The sequence below is a fragment of the Macaca mulatta genome, chromosome 5 (genome assembly GCF_049350105.2).
Source record: "Macaca mulatta isolate MMU2019108-1 chromosome 5, T2T-MMU8v2.0, whole genome shotgun sequence".
NCBI lineage: Eukaryota > Metazoa > Chordata > Mammalia > Primates > Cercopithecidae > Macaca > Macaca mulatta.
The window spans coordinates 46,967,657-46,986,091 of record NC_133410.1 but is presented as its reverse complement, the minus strand read 5'-3'; the positions used below and the strand labels follow the sequence as shown (position 1 = coordinate 46,986,091).

Genomic DNA, 18,435 nt, shown 5'->3' with positions numbered 1-18,435 from the left:
GTTTCTGCCGAGAGATCTGCTGTTAGTCTGATGGGCTTCCCTTTGTGGGTAACCCGACCTTTCTCTCTGGCTGCCCTTAAGATTTTTTCCTTCATTTCAACTTTGGTGAATCTGGCAATTATGTGTCTTGGAGTTGCTCTTCTCGAGGAGTATCTTTGTGGCATTCTCTGTATTTCCTGGATTTGAATGTTGGCCTGCCCTACTAGGTTGGGGAAGTTCTCCTGGATGATATCCTGAAGAGTGTTTTCCAACTTGGTTCCATTTTCCCCCTCACTTTCAGGCACCCCAATCAGACGTAGATTTGGTCTTTTTACATAATCCCATACTTCTTGCAGGCTTTGTTCATTTCTTTTTCTTCTTTTTTCTTTTGGTTTCTCTTCTCGCTTCATTTTGTTTATTTGATCCTCAACCGCTGATACTCTTTCTTCCAGTTGATCGAGTCGGTTACTGAAGCTTGTGCATATGTCACGTATTTCTCATGTCATGGTTTTCATCTCTTTCATTTCGTTTATGACCTTCTCTGCATTAATTACTCTAGCCATCAATTCTTCCACTTTTTTTTCAAGATTTTTAGTTTCTTTGCGCTGGGTACGTAATTCCTCCTTTAGCTCTGAGAAATTTGATGGACTGAAGCCTTCTTCTCTCATCTCATCAAAGTCATTCTCCGTCCAGCTTTGATCCGTTGCTGGCGATGAGCTGCGCTCCTTTGCCGGGGGAGATGCACTCTTATTTTTTGAATTTCCAGCTTTTCTGCCCTGCTTTTTCCCCATCTTTGTGGTTTTATCTGCCTCTGGTCTTTGATGATGGTGATGTACTGATGGGGTTTTGGTGTAGGTGTCCTTCCTGTTTGTTAGTTTTCCTTCTAACAGTCAGGACCCTCAGCTGTAGGTCTGTTGGAGATTGCTTGAGGTCCACTCCAGACCCTGTTTGCCTGGGTATCAGCAGCAGAGGCTGCAGAAGATAGAATATTTCTGAACAGCGAGTGTACCTGTCTGATTCTTGCTTTGGAAGCTTCCTCTCAGGGGTGTACTCCACTCTGTGAGGTGTGGGGTGTCAGACTGCCCCTAGTGGGGGATGTCTCCCAGTTAGGCTACTCAGGGGTCAGGGACCCACTTGAGCAGGGAGTCTGTCCCTTCTCAGATCTCAACCTCCGTGTTGGGAGATCCACTGCTCTCTTCAAAGCTGTCAGACAGAGTCGTTTGCGTCTGCAGAGGCTTCTGCTGTGTTTGTTATTGTTTACTGTGCCCTGTCCCCAGAGGTGGAGTCTACAGAGACAGGCAGGTTTCCTTGAGCTGCTGTGAGCTCCACCCAGTTCGAGCTTCCCAGCAGCTTTGTTTACCTACTTAAGCCTCAGCAATGGCGGGCACCCCTCCCCCAGCCTCGCTGCTGCCTTGCTGGTAGATCATAGACTGCTGTGCTAGCAATGAGGGAGGCTCCGTGGGCGTGGGACCCTCCCGGCCAGGTGTGGGATATGATCTCCTGGTGTGCCTGTTTGCTTAAAGCGCAGTATTGGGGTGGGAGTTACCCGATTTTCCAGGTGTTGTGTGTCTCAGTTCCCCTGGCTAGAAAAAGGGATTCCCTTCCCCCTTGCACTTCCCAGGTGAGGCAATGCCTCGCCCTGCTTCAGCTCTTGCTGGTCGGGCTGCAGCAGCTGACCAGCACCGATCGTCCGGCACTCCCCAGTGAGATGAACCCAGTACCTCAGTTGAAAATGCAGAAATCACCGGTCTTCTGTGTCGCTGGCGCTGGGAGTTGGAGACTGGAGCTGTTCCTATTCGGCCATCTTGCTCCGCCCACCAAAATATTGTTTCTTATAGCTCTTTTGTGAGATTAGAGACTGCACTGACATTTTAGTTCTCTATCCCTCGTATATAATAAGCATTCAAATGTTACTAAATTATTAATAGAACTGTTTTAGTCAAATGCTCTATGGCTTTACATGAAAACCATGGACTTATACCATTATTTCATTTTGAAATACAACACATAGGTTTTTCTGGTTCCCTTTAGACAGGACATGAGTATAAGAGAAAAAAACAGAACTAATTTCTCATTATCCAAGAAATCTCAAATCATCTTACAAATGATAAACAAACTTATTTTCCTTGTTTTCTTGATAGATCATAAAAACAAACATTATGAAAGTCACTAAATAATTCTAATAATGAACAAAATACAAATTCTTCAGCTTTCAGATTAAATATCGCTTCTTCAGAGAAGGCTTTTCTAACATTTTCCTCTTTGGATCACATAAGGTTGAAGATAAGTTATATTTGTCTATACTGTTTACTAAGTATTAACTTACATCTAAGAATAAAAACCCAGGAGCTGCAAATAATATATACTACAGTTTAAAACTCACCTCCACTGAGTTTATTCTTAGCTACATAGACTCTCTATTTCATAAATACTGAAAATACAAGTCTCCAATACAGCAAATATGCCACTAAAAAGACCTCCTATGAATGCTTTCTGTTGTTGCTGTGATGGGATGCTCTAGTTTCATGCACACCAAAAAAGCATATTCTCCTCCATTTTTTTTTTTTTTTTCTTTAGACAGAGTTTTACTCTGTCACCCAGGATGGAGTGCTGTGGCTGGAGTGCAGTGGTGCGATCTCTGCTCACTGCAACCTCCACCTCCCAGGTTCAAGCAATTCTCCTGCCTCAGCCCCCTGAGTAGCTGGGATTACCGGCACCTGCCACCACATCCGGCTAATTTTTGTATATTTAGTAGAGACAGGGTTTCACCATGTTGGTCAGGTTGGTCTCGAACTCCTGACCTCAGGCGATCCACCCGCCTTGGCCTCCCAAAGTACTGGGATTACAGGTATGAGCCACCATGCCCGGCCCTGAAGTTTAATTCTTTTAATTCCACTTATACATGAGTTACAGAAGCTTTCGCTTTGTCGGCTCCTGAGTTGACAACGGCTTATACATTTTTGTTTTCCTCTGACACTTGAATTAAATTCACCATAGGACTTTATGAAATGTTAGTTGAAAATAATAGCAACAACAACAACACAAAAGGGTCCTGGTCACACCTAAGGAGAAAAAAGTAACATTCTGCATATTTCTCAATGATACACACATAGTCCTTAGCAAAGCTCCCATTACACTTACCTACTATAAACTTTAGTTATTAAATTATTGATCTGTTTATCAATTTTGTATTTCCGATAATCTTCCAGGCCATCTTTAATTGCGATAATTGTAAGGACCACCACCAGAGGCAACATGGTGATTTCCTTTTGGAAGGCTTCTACCAAAGGTACCCAGTTCAGGACAACTAGGAACAGGAAATATAAATTGGCAGCTCTGCAACCCAAACACACAAAAGAAGGTGTTAAGAAGTTACTTCAAGGATTGAAGTAAGAGGCAAAGTACTATACTGTTTTTCAATAAGTTTCTATTAGTAGATTTTGTATGTTACAGAATATAGAACTAGCAAAATACAACGAATCTTAATGAACTATTTATTACCCTGCTAGACATTTGGCTTGTGTCATACTTTAATAAATGTGAGATATCAGGGCTGGGTGCGGTGGCTTACGGCTGTAATCTTAGTATGTTGGGAGGCCGAGGCGGGCAGATCACTCGAGGTCAGGAGTTCGAGACTAGCCTGGGCAACATGGTAAAACCCTGTCTCTACAAAAAATACAAAAATTAGCTGGGTGTAGTGGTGCACACCTGTGGTCCCAGCTACTCAGGAGGCTGAGTCACGAGGATCACTTGAACCCAGAAGTTGGAGGTTGCAGTGAGCCGAGATCACACCACTGCACTCCAGCCTGGATGGAGTAACAAATACATAAATAAATAATGTGAGATATTATTTATTAAATATAAAATAGTAAATATTTGAGTGGGATGGTTTTGAGCACGATAGAAAAACATATAGAAAAAAGCACAATAGAAAGTACTATTTTCTTTTTAAAAGTTCAGAAAAAATTAGAAGACATTCAGAGTTAATGTGGTGAAAAAAATAATTAACAAAACAAAGATCAACCCTCTAGCCTTTTGTACATCCAAACATTAGATTTAAACAAGCCTCAGAATTGAGTAGAAAAGCCTATTTCTTTTCTCCTTGTGACTAACTCCTCTATTTCTTCCTTTATGCTATTCAGAACCACTTTCTTCAGGAACTTCTTCCATTCTTCTATTTTATATATTCAAATACTTCTCCATGGGTTCCCAATTTTGGGCCATATGGTAAGTTCAAGACACCCTTTTCCTTAAAGGAAAAACAAAATCTCAATCCTGCTGCTAAATTTTTATCACATATTTTTCCATTGACCATGAAACTTCTCAAAAGAGTAACCTATATATACTTCTTTTTTGTCACCTCCAAATCATTTTACTCTGAAAATTTCCTTCCTAACCCTTTCTGCTACTCTGTGGCTTCAACTCTTTCCAGATGGACCATATCTAAACCTATAGCTCTAACCTTGAACTCTGTTTCAGGTTTTTATTCCATTGGGTACACTAGATTCCAAACTCCATGAAAGAATGAAACACACATAGGGCTATACAGCCATTAATTCAACAAATTCACATCTGTCTTTTCAACATAACCACTCTTTAATAAATGCATATGGCACATACACAGAATGAATAATGAGAATGAATGTATGCAGAATGACTAAAGAATATGGAGAATCTCTTTACTTGCACTGGCATCTTGAATACCTTTACAAAAACAAAATACTCTTCCAGCCAAGGTTCTTTTTACACTTTTCATTTTTCTGTTAATTCTTCTGGTGAGCACAGCTCAACATGTTCACGTCATCTTTTTATTCCTTTCACTGAATGTCTTAATCCATAGTATCTGTAAGAGGTCACCCTTCTTTTCATTCCCACATTGTTCCAAGGTCAGGTCTCCATTATAATTCACTGGGATATATACAATGTCTTCCTAAATGTTTTCTCTGCCATCATCCATCATCTCTAAGCCCTTTCATCTACCCACCACACTGCTTCTGTAGTGAAATCTGACGTAAGCATGTTCATTGTGCCTGCAGCCTTGGCTCTCAACTCTATCCTGATAGCAAGACCTCTTTGCTGGGTCACATCTATCTTTCTGACTTTACTCCCTGTTGCTCCCCAGCATAGATGCTACATGTAAGTCAGAGAACACTACTTCCCAGGCTTCAAGCAAGCCTTTTATGCTACTGCCTTTATGCCATTATTCATACTACTTCCTCCATCTGAAATATGCTTTGCCCACATCTCTGCCTTGAATATCTCACCCACCCTCCATTATTGAGTCAAATGTCACTTCCCCTTCTATTGCTCCAGTTAGTATTATTATTTCTCTTTTCAAGGCTTTCATTCTACTTGACAGCCCTTTATAACATTCACTGCATTCACTAAGTCTTTTTGCTTTTTACATACATATTGTGTTTCCCTAGCACAACGGCAAACTCCACAAGGAGAGGAGTGGCACTCGCACTTCCATTTCCTTCAGTGCCTAAACTCACAGGAGAGTGTCCATGAATGTGATATTAAGCTGAATTAGGTCACTGTTTCACCTAATAACATCTGACATCTGCACTGGCTTCAGAGCTCTATTTCCTCCTATTGTCAGTAAGAAAAATCTGAAATTAAAATGTAGCATGGTTTCATGGAAAGAACAGTAAAGCAAGAGTAAGAAGACCCCTGGAGGCAACCCCTGGTCTGCTACTTGACACTGGCATAACATTGGCTAAACCACAGTCAATTCATTTCCTAATCTATAATATGTGAATTACAATATTTTTTCTGGTAAAGAGAAAACACTGTACCAATTGGAAAGTGTGACATGAATGGAAGGAGTCATCATTCCACAACAGACTTGTACCAAAATTGTCAAGGATGATGTCACATGTCTTAGGTTTAAGTAACATACAGAGTTATGGAAATGAAAAAAATGTTATGCATCAACTAGAATGATATTCTAAGGTTTTCTTCAAAAATAAAACAATACCTGTGAAATTGTTCAAATAAATTTCTTGGCACAAAATTCAGAAGCGTGTACTTTGTTGTTCGTATTCGATTGTTCACATAGGCTCCAGAGAACTTCTCATACTCATCCTTGAAGGGTTGGAGGTGGGGAACAACAATCCGGTGCCTTCCTGCCAGTTTAGGGGTCTGCAAGGACTTGCGCCCACAGGCAAGCAATGAAGAATAGTTATATGGCCTCGAATCATCATCCCTGGTTGCACCTCCAATCAGCTGTCGCCAGTGATATCTGGCCCATTCGAGAGCCTCAGCCATGTCCAAACTGTGGTGAGATCCAGGCTGTGTAGCTGACCTGGCAAGCAAACAAAAAACACACTTCCATGAGCTTCTGAAAAGTCTCAAAGACAGTGAAATTTTAATATTTTTTCTATACCAAATAAATATATGACCCAATGGTTCAACAGGTAAGGGAGAAAGTAAAAGCAGTCTTTAGAACTCCATTTTAACCAAATAGAGCATACATTTTTTGCCTCATGGGCTAAGCATCTGAGAGACAGCACCTAAAAGGCCATTCTGTAACTTGAAGCAAACAATTTGGGCTTAATTTGTGCACGTCTCTTAACTTCTCTGATCATCAATTTTATCATCTTTGCAATGGCATAATGCCAGGCATCTCAGGAAATTGTTTTGAGGACTAAACGAGTAACACATAAGTCACCTGGCATAAAGTCTGATAGATCATAGGACATCAATAAAACCCATTCTATGTAGACTACAAAAATGCCCACAAATTCTTCCTGTCTTTGCACGCATAACTTTCTGCCAATCAAGAGGTAGAGTCTTTCTCTACCTGTGGAATCTGGGCTTGGCCATGTGCCTTGCTTCAGCTAATGTAACACTAGCAAACAAGACAGCAAGTAGAGGCTTGAAAAGTGCTTGTTCATTGGAGCTTATTCTCTGTCACTGTTCCAGGAACCACTGTGGCCCACACCACATGCCTCAGTTGCCCCATTTACCACCATAACCTCTATAAATACATAAATGACACCACTGACTGCCAACTGACCACTAACAAGTGAGTGTGCCCAGATGAGACAAATTAGAATAGAGAGAAGCTGAGCTGAGCTCAGTCCGACTTGCCCACCCACCAAATTATGAGTCAATAAATGTTATGTCATTAAGTTTTGGGGTGCTTTGCAACAAAACAAAATCGAACTGATACATATTCCCTTATTTTCCTTATTTCTAAGGTTTCCTTATTTTCCAAGAAATGCAGCCCTACCTGGAATATGAGTTTATTAATCAAAACAAAAAAAGGAAAGAAAGGGGTTCAAGCAATTCTCGTGCCTCAGCCTCCCGAATAGCTGGGATTCCAGGCAGACGATGGGAAGAACAACAGCCTCTGAGTATATGTAGTTGTGCCTAGATATTGGACCCACAATAGATAGCCCGTCTTATCATGAGAGAAAATATTCATGTCAGTCTCATCAGTTTTATACTAATGATAGCAACAAGAAAAAAAAAAAGTTCTATCCCTATCAGCTCTTAGTCCTTTGGAGTCTGGCCTCTAAAATATTTATTTATAGAGAACTAAATCAATGAAGATTGACTGGCCAAAATAACACTATCTCTTCGATATAATTTTTTAAAAGCCTGCCTCTGAAGTATATTTGAAAAGCTGGGTTTTTACTTCACCAAGCATACAAAAGTGGCTTAGTTCTTTTAACCTATTGCTCATAATGACAGCTTGAGTTATTAATGTAGTTCATAACATATCTAGAACTCTCCCCCAGAATAAGAACATAAGATAGTGCTTTATAAGTGAATCAATAGATAACAGAAAATACTGAACATAAATACTAAGTGCTTTTCATTAGTTTCACATAACGCTCATTAGGTTACCATTATGACAAATGTGATATTTTTTTAAAAGATTGAAATCAGCACAATTTGATTTATTTCTGGAAACCTTAAAAGGAAGCATTCACTTGCCATTAAATTCTTACTAAGACATAAGAACATTTATCCCTCTAGTGTCCACAATCTCATACAACAATCTATATCTCACTTCCCTTTTTAAATTTTGAAATACAATTTCTTGAGAGTACAAACAGGAATAACTAAACAAATATGAAATAAATACAGGAGGTGTTAACTTCTGCTAATTTGTGGTGTGTCTGACTAATGACTAATAAGTAGCAAACATACTTACTGGTTCACAGAAACAATCGGCTTTTTATTCCACAACCCAGACAAGAACCACATCTTTCCCCAAGTCACTCAGTTCCTAAGAAACAAGCCCATAATGACTGAAAAACATTTCGTTGCCAAAGTATTTCTAGGTCTCCTTCTCTATGTGCCTTTTTAGTATCTTTAAATGTACATGAGATTCTCTATTTACTCTCATATTGCCTTTCCCCTTTATTCCTTCTTTCCATTTTCAAGGAATTTTGGTGAAGACAGAATTAGGGCTGGCTCACTGCCCTCCACAGCCCCCTCCTAGAGCCTGCAAGTCTCTCTCCTACTCTCCAAGGCTGGGCAGCTCATCATTTTGTAAGAACTCTATCTTCAGCGCTGTCATTCTCCTGAAAAGTGACCCTTGGGCCAGAGGACAGATTTAAGCTAGACAGAGAAGTACTTTGAAGGGACTGAGGAGAAAAGCCTAGGCTTGGAGGTAATTAATATATGATGAAAATCCTTTCAAATTTCTAGATTAAAATTTAACTCTTTTATACTGGGCAGGAATGACCAAGGATCTATTTAGTCATCCTAGCTCAGAGGCTTCTGAAATGTGTTAACTGCCATCCCAGTGAGAAATACATTCTATGATGCAAAATAGAATTTACACACACACACTCACACACACACATCTGAAACAAAAGTTCTACAAAATATTTCTTACCCTTACCACCTGCAATGCACACAGGGATCTTCTTTCTTCTCTCTCTCATATTAATACCAGTTAGGATGCATTGAATTAGTTTCAAGATCCACTAATGACACTAAACATGTTAGTAAAAAGATACTGATTGTGTGTGGCTTCACACGGGGCTGAAATTATACATGGAAGTGGATAGATCCATGTTCCTAAATAGATTCACATCCCCAAATGCAGCAAACAGACTATTATGGAATGCAAAATTCCAACTACAAAGGAGTAATAAGTTCAAGAGATCTATTGTATATTATGGTGACTACAGTTAATATTGTATACTTGAAAATTGTTAAGAGAGTAGACTTGAAGTGTTCTCACCACAATAAAAAGTATGTGAGGTAATACACATGTTAATTACCTTGAGTTAGCCATTCCACAATACATCCACATATCAAAACATCACATTATTCACCAAAAATACATACAATTTTTATTTGTCAATTCAAAAGTTTTTAAAACAAAATTTTCTCCTTACAACCCTTTCTCCCTCAGTCAATAATGTTACACATAGAAAGCTTTTCCCATAGAAACAGGTATTTGTTCTACAGACAGCTAAAGATAAAATCTGTTTATGAAGATCTTTCAAATTGTTTTATTTCAGTGGATGCTTTTGTAAAATGAATAAAAAGAAATAACATTTTCCATGTTTGAAAATATCAGATTTAAAAAAGAAGAAAACAGAATCTTACGGTAGAAAATTAACGAAAGAGAGCACCTGACAAGAAGGCTCAGGGGAGGGCAGCACTGTGCCCACCGTAATCAGGAAAGAGCCTTTCACTCTTTCTCTGTCATTTCCAACAAAGTTAAAAGTATGTTAGTGGCCAGGTGCGGTGGCTCATGCCTGTAATCCCAGCACTTTGGGAGGCCGAGGCAGGTGGATCACGAGGTCAGGAGATCGAGACCATCCTGGCTAACGCGGTGAAACCCCGTCTCTACTAAAAAATATACAAAAAAACTAGCCGGGCGAGGTGACGAGCGCCTGTAGTCCCAGCTACTCGGGAGGCTGAGGCAGGAGAATGGCGTAAACCAGGGAGGTGGAGCTTTCAGTGAGCTGAGATCTGGCCACTGCACTGCAGCCTGGGCGACAGAGCAAGACTCCGTCTCAAAAAAAAAAAATAATAATAATAATAATTAGCCGGGCGTGGTGGCAGGCGCCTGTAGTCCCAGCCATTCAGGAGGCTGAGGCAGGAGAATGGTGTGAACCCAGGAGGCAGAGCTTGCAGTGAGTCGAGATCGTGCCACTGCACTCCAGCCTGGGTGACAGAGCATGATTCTGTCTCAAAAAAAAAAAAAAAAAAGTATGTTAGTACTTGGAGAAGCCTCAGTTATTAATAGTGCTCCACATAAATATTCAGGAAAATTTCTTTAAGATATAATAGGAAAGCAAATCAGTAAGTCATACCTCATCAAGCATCATCACAAATCATTATATCTTAAGGCTTAGCCCTTAGAGATGACTTAACACAGTGGTCACAAACCATTAGTCCTACAGCAAAATTCTACCCAATGACTTATTTTGTATCAGAGTGTTGGCAAACACATGGTTTTGTTTTATAAACAAAAATATATATACACATGCACATATAAAAGCAAGATTTTAAAATAGAGATAAATGCACATAAAATATTGATAATTGGTTTTCCTTAAAAGAAATCAAGGGAACAGCCAGCACACATCTTCATATGGTAACAAAGGTTACTATGGACTTTGACTCCAAAGTTGCATTTTGCAGTTCACCCTTTTTAACTGAAGGAACGAGCACTTTGCTCACCGCTTTTTGACAAATCACATTTCTTCTGCTCTGTAAACCCAGGGTCAAATATTAGCTGTATCACTTAGTAGCTACTCAGTCTTCTAACAAATAAAATGAAACATGATTAAGAGTCAAGAAACATGCTATAAATAAACAATGCTCATCCTCTTCCCCACTCTCCTGTTTGAGTGTTTCTCAAGTCATAGATAAGTCAAGGGTGGGAATCTTGTACATTGGGCTTAGGTCCAAAGTTTTCAATTTAAAGTTGTCCAAGTAAATGCTCAGTTCAATGTACCTATTAATGACTGAGACGTAGCAGCATAAAGTAGGATACAAACAGAAAACCGAACAATCAAAAAGACAGGTATGACATAAAGTGACCTTCATACTACTTAATCTCATTCTTCACCATTCTCTCCAAAACTCATTCCAACAACGTTCATGGACAAACTGTATTCCACTTGTCCAGTGTTGCCCAAGCCCCCCTGATAAGAATCACCTGGGGCCCCTGTTAGTCACAGTCTCCAAAGCCTCTCCCCTGGAGATTCTGATTCCGTGGATCTGGAATGGGGTCTATGACATTGTAATTTAGTTAGTACTCCCAATGAGTTAAGGAGGTTGCAAAGCATAGTGTACACTTTGCACCTCTCCAAATGCTGCCCTCTCTTTTTGAAGGACAAGTTAACTATATCACCCACTCACCATACCAGCCTCTATTCATCCTTGACACTGTTTTGGCTTGACCATGGAATGAGGGAGATTGGGAGGGGTCCACACAGGAGACACCATAAGGCGTTTTCTGCTCTGCCCCCATTAGAACCCTAAGCATGGCTCATATGCATTTGCCATAGTGTGTTACAGATGGCTTCATTATTCAAAGTCAGGGAACATACCTAATTCCTCTCCATGTGTCTGTCCAGTGCTTGGCCAAAGTTAGATGATATATAAATGTCTGTTGATCACTGAATTTTATAGAAAAGAACTTAAAGACATCCCATTTCCTTTTGCATGGCTTAGAGCATAGTTGACGTCAACTTCTGGCACCCCTATTTGCCAGCTTAACTTGCTCAAAGGGTTGCTATGAGGATTCAGTGAGTTAATATATGAAAAGCACTTAGCACGTGTTTGACCCATAGTAAGTCCCAAGTAAGGGTTAACTACCATTGTAACTTTTTACAAAATGTTCTCTCTACAATATTTACTCATAAATATTAGCTGAGAATTTGTGTGCACAGTATTGATACTAACAACTATACCAATTATTCATCTATGTTTAATTTATTAAACTGTACCGCATACTGAACCACCTGGTCACATTCTGCTTTAGTAAGTTTGCTCTTCATTTAATGCGGGAGGCTTCTAGGCAACCAACTAGCTGAGGATAGCAATACTCTCTTCTCAACTGTTGCTAAGAGAAAGTCCAGCAATCTAGTAGACAAAAGTTCTAATAAAGAACTTAATGGGCAGCATTTACAGGGATTTCTAGAAACATCATTCATAATTCTAAGATTTAGCCCATTCTTCAAAGAGATAAATTTTCAGAGTTTTCTGCTAATAAACCAACTGGTCTCGTGTTTTATGACCTGATGCTCTGCCAACCATAGGAACCCTGTCTTGAGAATTAACAAAAATAACTTTTTAAAACCATATGAACAACCAGGTGCTTGAAGTTCAATGATGATCACATAACCCAAGAAAGAATGTTTTAGATCTAGATACTCTACTACCATCAGTAATCTGCTGTCCTTAGAGGTATTGATTTATATTCTTAAAAAATTAAGTTAAAGTTTTGTAAGGAAAATGTATTAATTTTATGTAATATTCTGGAATAGTCTAGTGCTACTGTAAAGCAGGTCTGCATGATGCTAGATATTAATTTTCCCATCCAATATTTCATTTACTCACAGATTATAAAACCTGTAATTAAAGTTCTAAAATCTATAAGCTTTCAATTTTAGGTGTGAAATCAACTAAGATCATAATTGAAGAAATACATATCAAGCATTGCTTGGTAAGTACTAACACTTTTAGAATAATTACTGTTTACAAAATACTACATGCCATTTAATTTAGTTTTCACTTGATGTGGAATTTCATTTCATTTTTCAGAGAAAAAAGTAAAGTTCGAAGAATGTTTTAAAATTTTCTCAAGACGTCCAATCTATATAATGCTACTGAGCTGCTGAGACTGTTTTATGTTTTAAAACATATGTTTTATTCCAACTATATAATGCTATTAATACATAAAATTTTAAATAATAAAATATGGTCATTTAAAATTACATTATTTCTAATTATAATATTTTTTCTAGGAGATATTAAAAACTAAAATCCATCACTAACAGAATGTAGCTAAAATATACTAAGTTCCTTACTATACACAAATATACTTGAAGGCAGATTTAGTTCTCAAAAGTCCTATTTCCCTTAATGAATGCTTAATGAAAAGCTTGCAGTAGGGCAGATTACCAAAGGTAAATACAGGATAATGAATTCTCTTGGGCTCAGTTAGCATTTTTAAATTCCTGAGGTCATCACCAGCCAACAATTTGAAAAATACACATGTTAACTGGTCTAAAAGAAGAAAACATCTATAATCATTTCAAGATGCCCTACATTTGTTTTGCATCAGAATCTCCCGAACCTCATCCCCTAGGTTTCTTTTTTTTTTTTTTTTTCTTTTGGAGACAGTCTTGGTCTGTCGCCCATGCTGGAGTGTAGTGGTGGGGTGGCTCGATCTCAGCTCACTGCAATCTCTGTTTCCCTGGTTCAAATGATCCTTCCACCACAGCTTCCCAAGTAGCTGGTACTATAGGCATGCACCACCATGCCCAACTAGTTTTTTTGTTGTTGTTGTTTCTTGTATTTTTAGTAGAGATGGGGTTTCACCATGTTGGCCAGGCTGGTCTCGAACTCTTGACCTCAGGTGATCCACCTGCCTTGGCCTCCCAAAGTGCTAGGATTATAGGTGTGAGCCACCACACCTGGCCATGAACCTCACCCCTCTAGGTTTCTGATCCAGCAGGTCTGGGATGGGGCTCAGGAGTCTGCATGTCTAACATACTTGCAGATAGTACTGATGCTGCTCTGAGATTCACTACTCTGTGCTAACTAACTTTATTGCAAAATGCATAGTTGGAATTAAGACTGAGCAATTTATTAGATATCGCTCATGTTATTGGGAAGCCCATCTTCTTTGAATGTGTAACCTCAGCTATGCACTAATGGCTTGACAGCGGATACAAGAAGATCCTCACATTTAAGGCTAGAATTAACTAAAAGAGTGAAGTCTAGTTTACACAAAAGATTGTTGATGAGATCTTAAGGATTCTTTCTGCAGATTTAATACAGTTAGAATTAGTTTCAACCAACATTTCCAAAAGTTGACCAAGAAAGAACAATGGATCCTGACCTTGATAGACTTATAACCTTCTTCTCAACCAAGATGAGAAAACACAAACAAAACGCCAAAGTTCTTATATGTTCTAAACCATGGAAGACACAGGAATTCTCTATCATAGTCAATAAAAGGCACAGAGAAATTTCATATCTATGGATTTCTAACAATAAGATAGGAATCGTTTCACAATAGACTCATGATAGGAAAGTCTCCTTGACCTACACATCAGAAGTAGCCAGCCCTGCCTGAAGCACAGTGAGCCCTGATAAAACTTGGTCTTGCTCCAATCTGTGTCATCTGTGACCCACTTGTTCAACACTCTCTATAGAAGCTTATTACCGCAGGCAGACTGATTCCTTATCTCATAGGTCATGACAAAAGCATCAAGATGGTTTCGTATCTTTGGTGGTTTCTTTGCTGCCCCAGGTGACAATGTGACATGTTGGTATGGCTCCACTACTATCCTCTATTGACAAAAAAAGGTTTTTCTTCACCTCACATAATCTTTGGAAAAGAAGGTAAGTATGAACAGTCTATGTGAATATGTCTAATATGGGCTTTTGTGATGACAAGGGTCAATTTATTTTGTGGGAAAACTGTGGATCTTGAATAATGAAGTTACGTAATGCTTTGTATTCGCCATTGGGTGGAATGAATCAAATTTGCTGAATAAAATCACCTTGGAGTTCTTAGTGCCATTCAATATTTTCTGTTAAGTGACCTTGAACTAAATCCCCAGTAGGAGAACATATTCTATATTTTAGATATACATTAAAAGTCAGGCAAGGGTAATATGTCACCCAAAACATTGAATTAAAGTAATTAATTTCTTTTAGACACGTTCTTCCTCTGTTGCCCAGGCTGGAGTGCAGTGGTGCGATGACAACTCACTGCAGCCATGACTTTCTGGGCTCAAGCTATCCTCCTGCCTCACCTTCCCAAGTAGCTGGGATGACAGGCATGAGCCACCACATCTAGCTAATTTTTTATTTTATTTTGTAGAGACAGGGTCTTGCTATACTGCCCAGGTTGGTCTCAAACTTCTGGGCTCAAGCAATCCTCCCACCTCGGCCTCCCAAAGCACTGGGATTACAGGAGAGAGCATGTAAATTACATGACAGTTCTCTCATGTGAGAATAAAGCTTTTATATATTTATATATAATATCACATACATATATGTATATTTTATATATATTTATATGTGTAATAGTATATACATATATTATTACATACATACATATATGCATATTTATATAAAAGAGGAAAACATGTAAAATCAAAACCATATATAATCAAATATATATATATATTCTATGGATGGTCCATTCAGACATTGAAAGCGTTAACGCTTCTCTTCTTCAATACACTTCAGATTTTTTTTTTAATGCTTCCCTTCTTCAATACAATTCAGATCACATGTCCAAATAAGTTACTGTTTGTGAATAATCAGGCTCAAAGCTGGTTTAGGCTAGCAAAAGGCAGGTAAAATATTGCAGTTGTATATGTGTATCTCTATGTTATCAGGAACTAAAAAGAAATCTTACCCATATTTATGGTGAATACCTAATATGCCTTAATTTCTTTTTAAAGCTGAAAAAAATATGAAAATATCGATGGTAACAATACTGTGTTTTGACTTTAGTGATCCTATGCGCTCCTAAACTAATATGTTATTGAAATGACAAGATAGCATGTTTTTGAGATTTGGTTATTCAACATTAATAAATATTGTTAATTTAATAGACCTAAGGTCATATCAATAGCTACCATTTATAGACATATACCAGGTTATATGCAAAGGATACACATGCATTCATTAATTTTAATCCTTACAACAAAGTACATATTATTATCTCCACTTAGTAATGAGGAAACAGAGTGAGAAACTCACCCAAGTGGCACATCTTAGTAAGTAGTTGCTCAAGCTTAATCCAGATAACTTATATGGAATGAGAGCCTTGGCAGCTATCAGAGGGCTCTGATACAGGGCAGTGACACTTGAACAATGAGTTGGCAGAAGGCATATAGCTCTGGCAACTCACCAAAGAATGTGAGGGTTGAGAGAGACAATAGGAGAAAAGTGATATTAAAAAATTAAATTTAAGATATTTAGAGAAAAATGCTAAAGGCATGCTTCATTTGAAAAAATAAAGTGAACAAATAAATTTAAATATTTGCATTTATTTACTTTTTTGAGATGGAGTCTCGCTCTGTCACCCAGGCTGGAGTGCGGTGGCATGATCTGGCTCTTCACTGCAAGCTCTGCCTCCCAGGTTCACGCCATTCTCCCCGCCTCAGCCTCCCGAGTAGCTGGGACTACAGGCGCCCGCCACCACGCCCAGCTAATTTTTTGTATTTTTAGTAGAGACGGGGTTTCACTGTGTTAGCCAGGGTGGTCTTGATCTCCTGACCTCGTGATCCACCCGCCTCGGTCTCCCAAAGTCCTGGGATTACAGGCATGAGCCACCGCGCCCAGCCTGCATTTATTTACTTTTAAAACATTCATTTTGTATTAGGTGAGGTTACCCATTTTTACTGCTTACTGTGCCTTAGAGCGATTCAATAGAGGACTTTATATGTGTTTGAACTATAATTCAATACATGCATATAAAATTTACTTTCAAATAAATGACTCACTTTTAACTTGACTCCAATATCACTGATCCTACCCGTAAACGACCACCAACCATCTTTTCACTGCCCCATATTCTCAAGTGATCTCATTTCCTTCCTTAGCTTAAATTTTATGGTTAATACTGTAATCACTTCCTCATATATTCTTTCACCCAGTGAACTCCTCTCTCACTTCTTTCTTGGCAAAACCCTCACCCTGCTTACATTCACATGTAAAGCTCTATGTACTCTGTTCCAGTACCTACAGGTTGAAAGTGGCTGGAAAGAAACGCACAACACCTTGTCAGAGTCACTTTAACCTCCTGACCACAAATTCTAAGTTGGCCATTCACACTGACTGCAATCATGCTGCATTTCCTGTCCATGTATTCTCCCACTCTCATACACAACTGTTTCATACCCTCTCCTTTCTCCTCGAACATCCAATATCTCCCTCCTAACTTTCTTCCTGCTGATGACCTTGTTTCTATTTTACTGAGAAAACCAAGGCCATCCAACGAGAACTTCCACAAGTTCCGTTCCTCTAGCACAGACCTCTTTACAAAACTCCAGACTGATGCCCAGGAGGCAGCCCATCTCCAGAAAGTAACAAGTGCAAATGGAGGTCCAAGCACTCTCCCCCAAACTGCTTATCCCCCAGATTAGCCCTGTCAGCTAATAGCTCCCTTCTTCTAGATGCTCAGCCCAAAAACTTTTGAGTCATCCTTGGTTTCTGTCTTTCACTTACAACTCACATCATGTCAGTCTGCAAATTCTGTTGACTCTTCCCTTAACTATATCCAGAATCGTACCACTTCTCATCACCTTTATTACAATCAACCTGATTCACCACTATCAGTCTAGTCCTGATATAACATAAGTTAGATCCTGACAATTTCACAACTTAAGACTCTCTAAAGGCTCCCATGTAATTACGGTAGCCACCTCCAGTGCTCCATATGATCAGCCTCTTGTTATTCTCTTTGCCTGCTTACTTTTCATGAAACATGTATGTCACTTTCTAACAATGCACAATTTACTTTGGTATTTTAGCTTTTGTCTGTCTCCCTCCTCCATCAGGATAGAAATTTCTGTCTTTTTCGTTCATTGATATGGCCTAGGCTTGGAAGAGTACAATATCAGGCAAAGAGTAGATTTTCAATGAATATCTGTGGAATGAACCCAAGAATGAATGAGTAAAATAACACCCCTCTTATAGGCAGCAAAGACTAGAATACCTTTAACAATCTTATACACACTGGCTCTACATGTGATATAATAACTTAGGCATTTCATGGTATGTAGCTCACTACAGCTCTTATTATGCATGCTAAAGTTATTATAGTTCACATTAAGATCTAGAGCATGTAATTCTAAAATGGACACTTACGAAACTCTGCAACAGGAAGACATAAAAAAGGAAATAAAACAAGTAGGACTTATTTTTAGAAATAGCTGAAGTATTTAAATTTTATTGTTCTAAAACTCTCCGGGAGGAAGTTATTCTGAGTAACCTTTTTTAAGACAGTTTAAAGTTTATTCTTTAAAGTATCAAAACAATTTCATCCAGGATAGAAATCACTATACAATGTGTACCCAATTTTCCTATATTTGACACGGCATTTCAAGTAAATTTTCTTCTCTGAGAATTCAGCACTAATGTTCTGAGGACAAGCATACTCTTTATAGTGATGCCTTCAGGGTCTTCAGAAGCATTTCCATAAGGTTTTCTTCAAGTACTTGAAGACCTCCTTGTTTTGAATGGTTTTACAGGCTTTTTCCCCATCAGCTGACCAAAT

At 38.8% G+C, this 18,435-nt stretch overlaps 1 protein-coding gene across 1 annotated transcript in view; it reads right to left on the bottom strand.

Moving 5' to 3' along the window:
* ATP10D (ATPase phospholipid transporting 10D (putative)) overlaps window positions 1–18,435 on the bottom strand; it is a 114,630-nt gene that overhangs the window by 83,191 nt on the left and 13,004 nt on the right. Inside the window, exons 2-3 of the mRNA XM_001101879.5 lie at window positions 5,960–6,286; window positions 3,121–3,315 (exon numbers count right to left, since the gene is read on the bottom strand). Coding sequence (XP_001101879.4) covers window positions 3,121–3,315; window positions 5,960–6,249 — 485 coding nt within the window. The 5' untranslated portion in view covers window positions 6,250–6,286. The remainder of the gene's footprint in view (window positions 1–3,120; window positions 3,316–5,959; window positions 6,287–18,435) is intronic.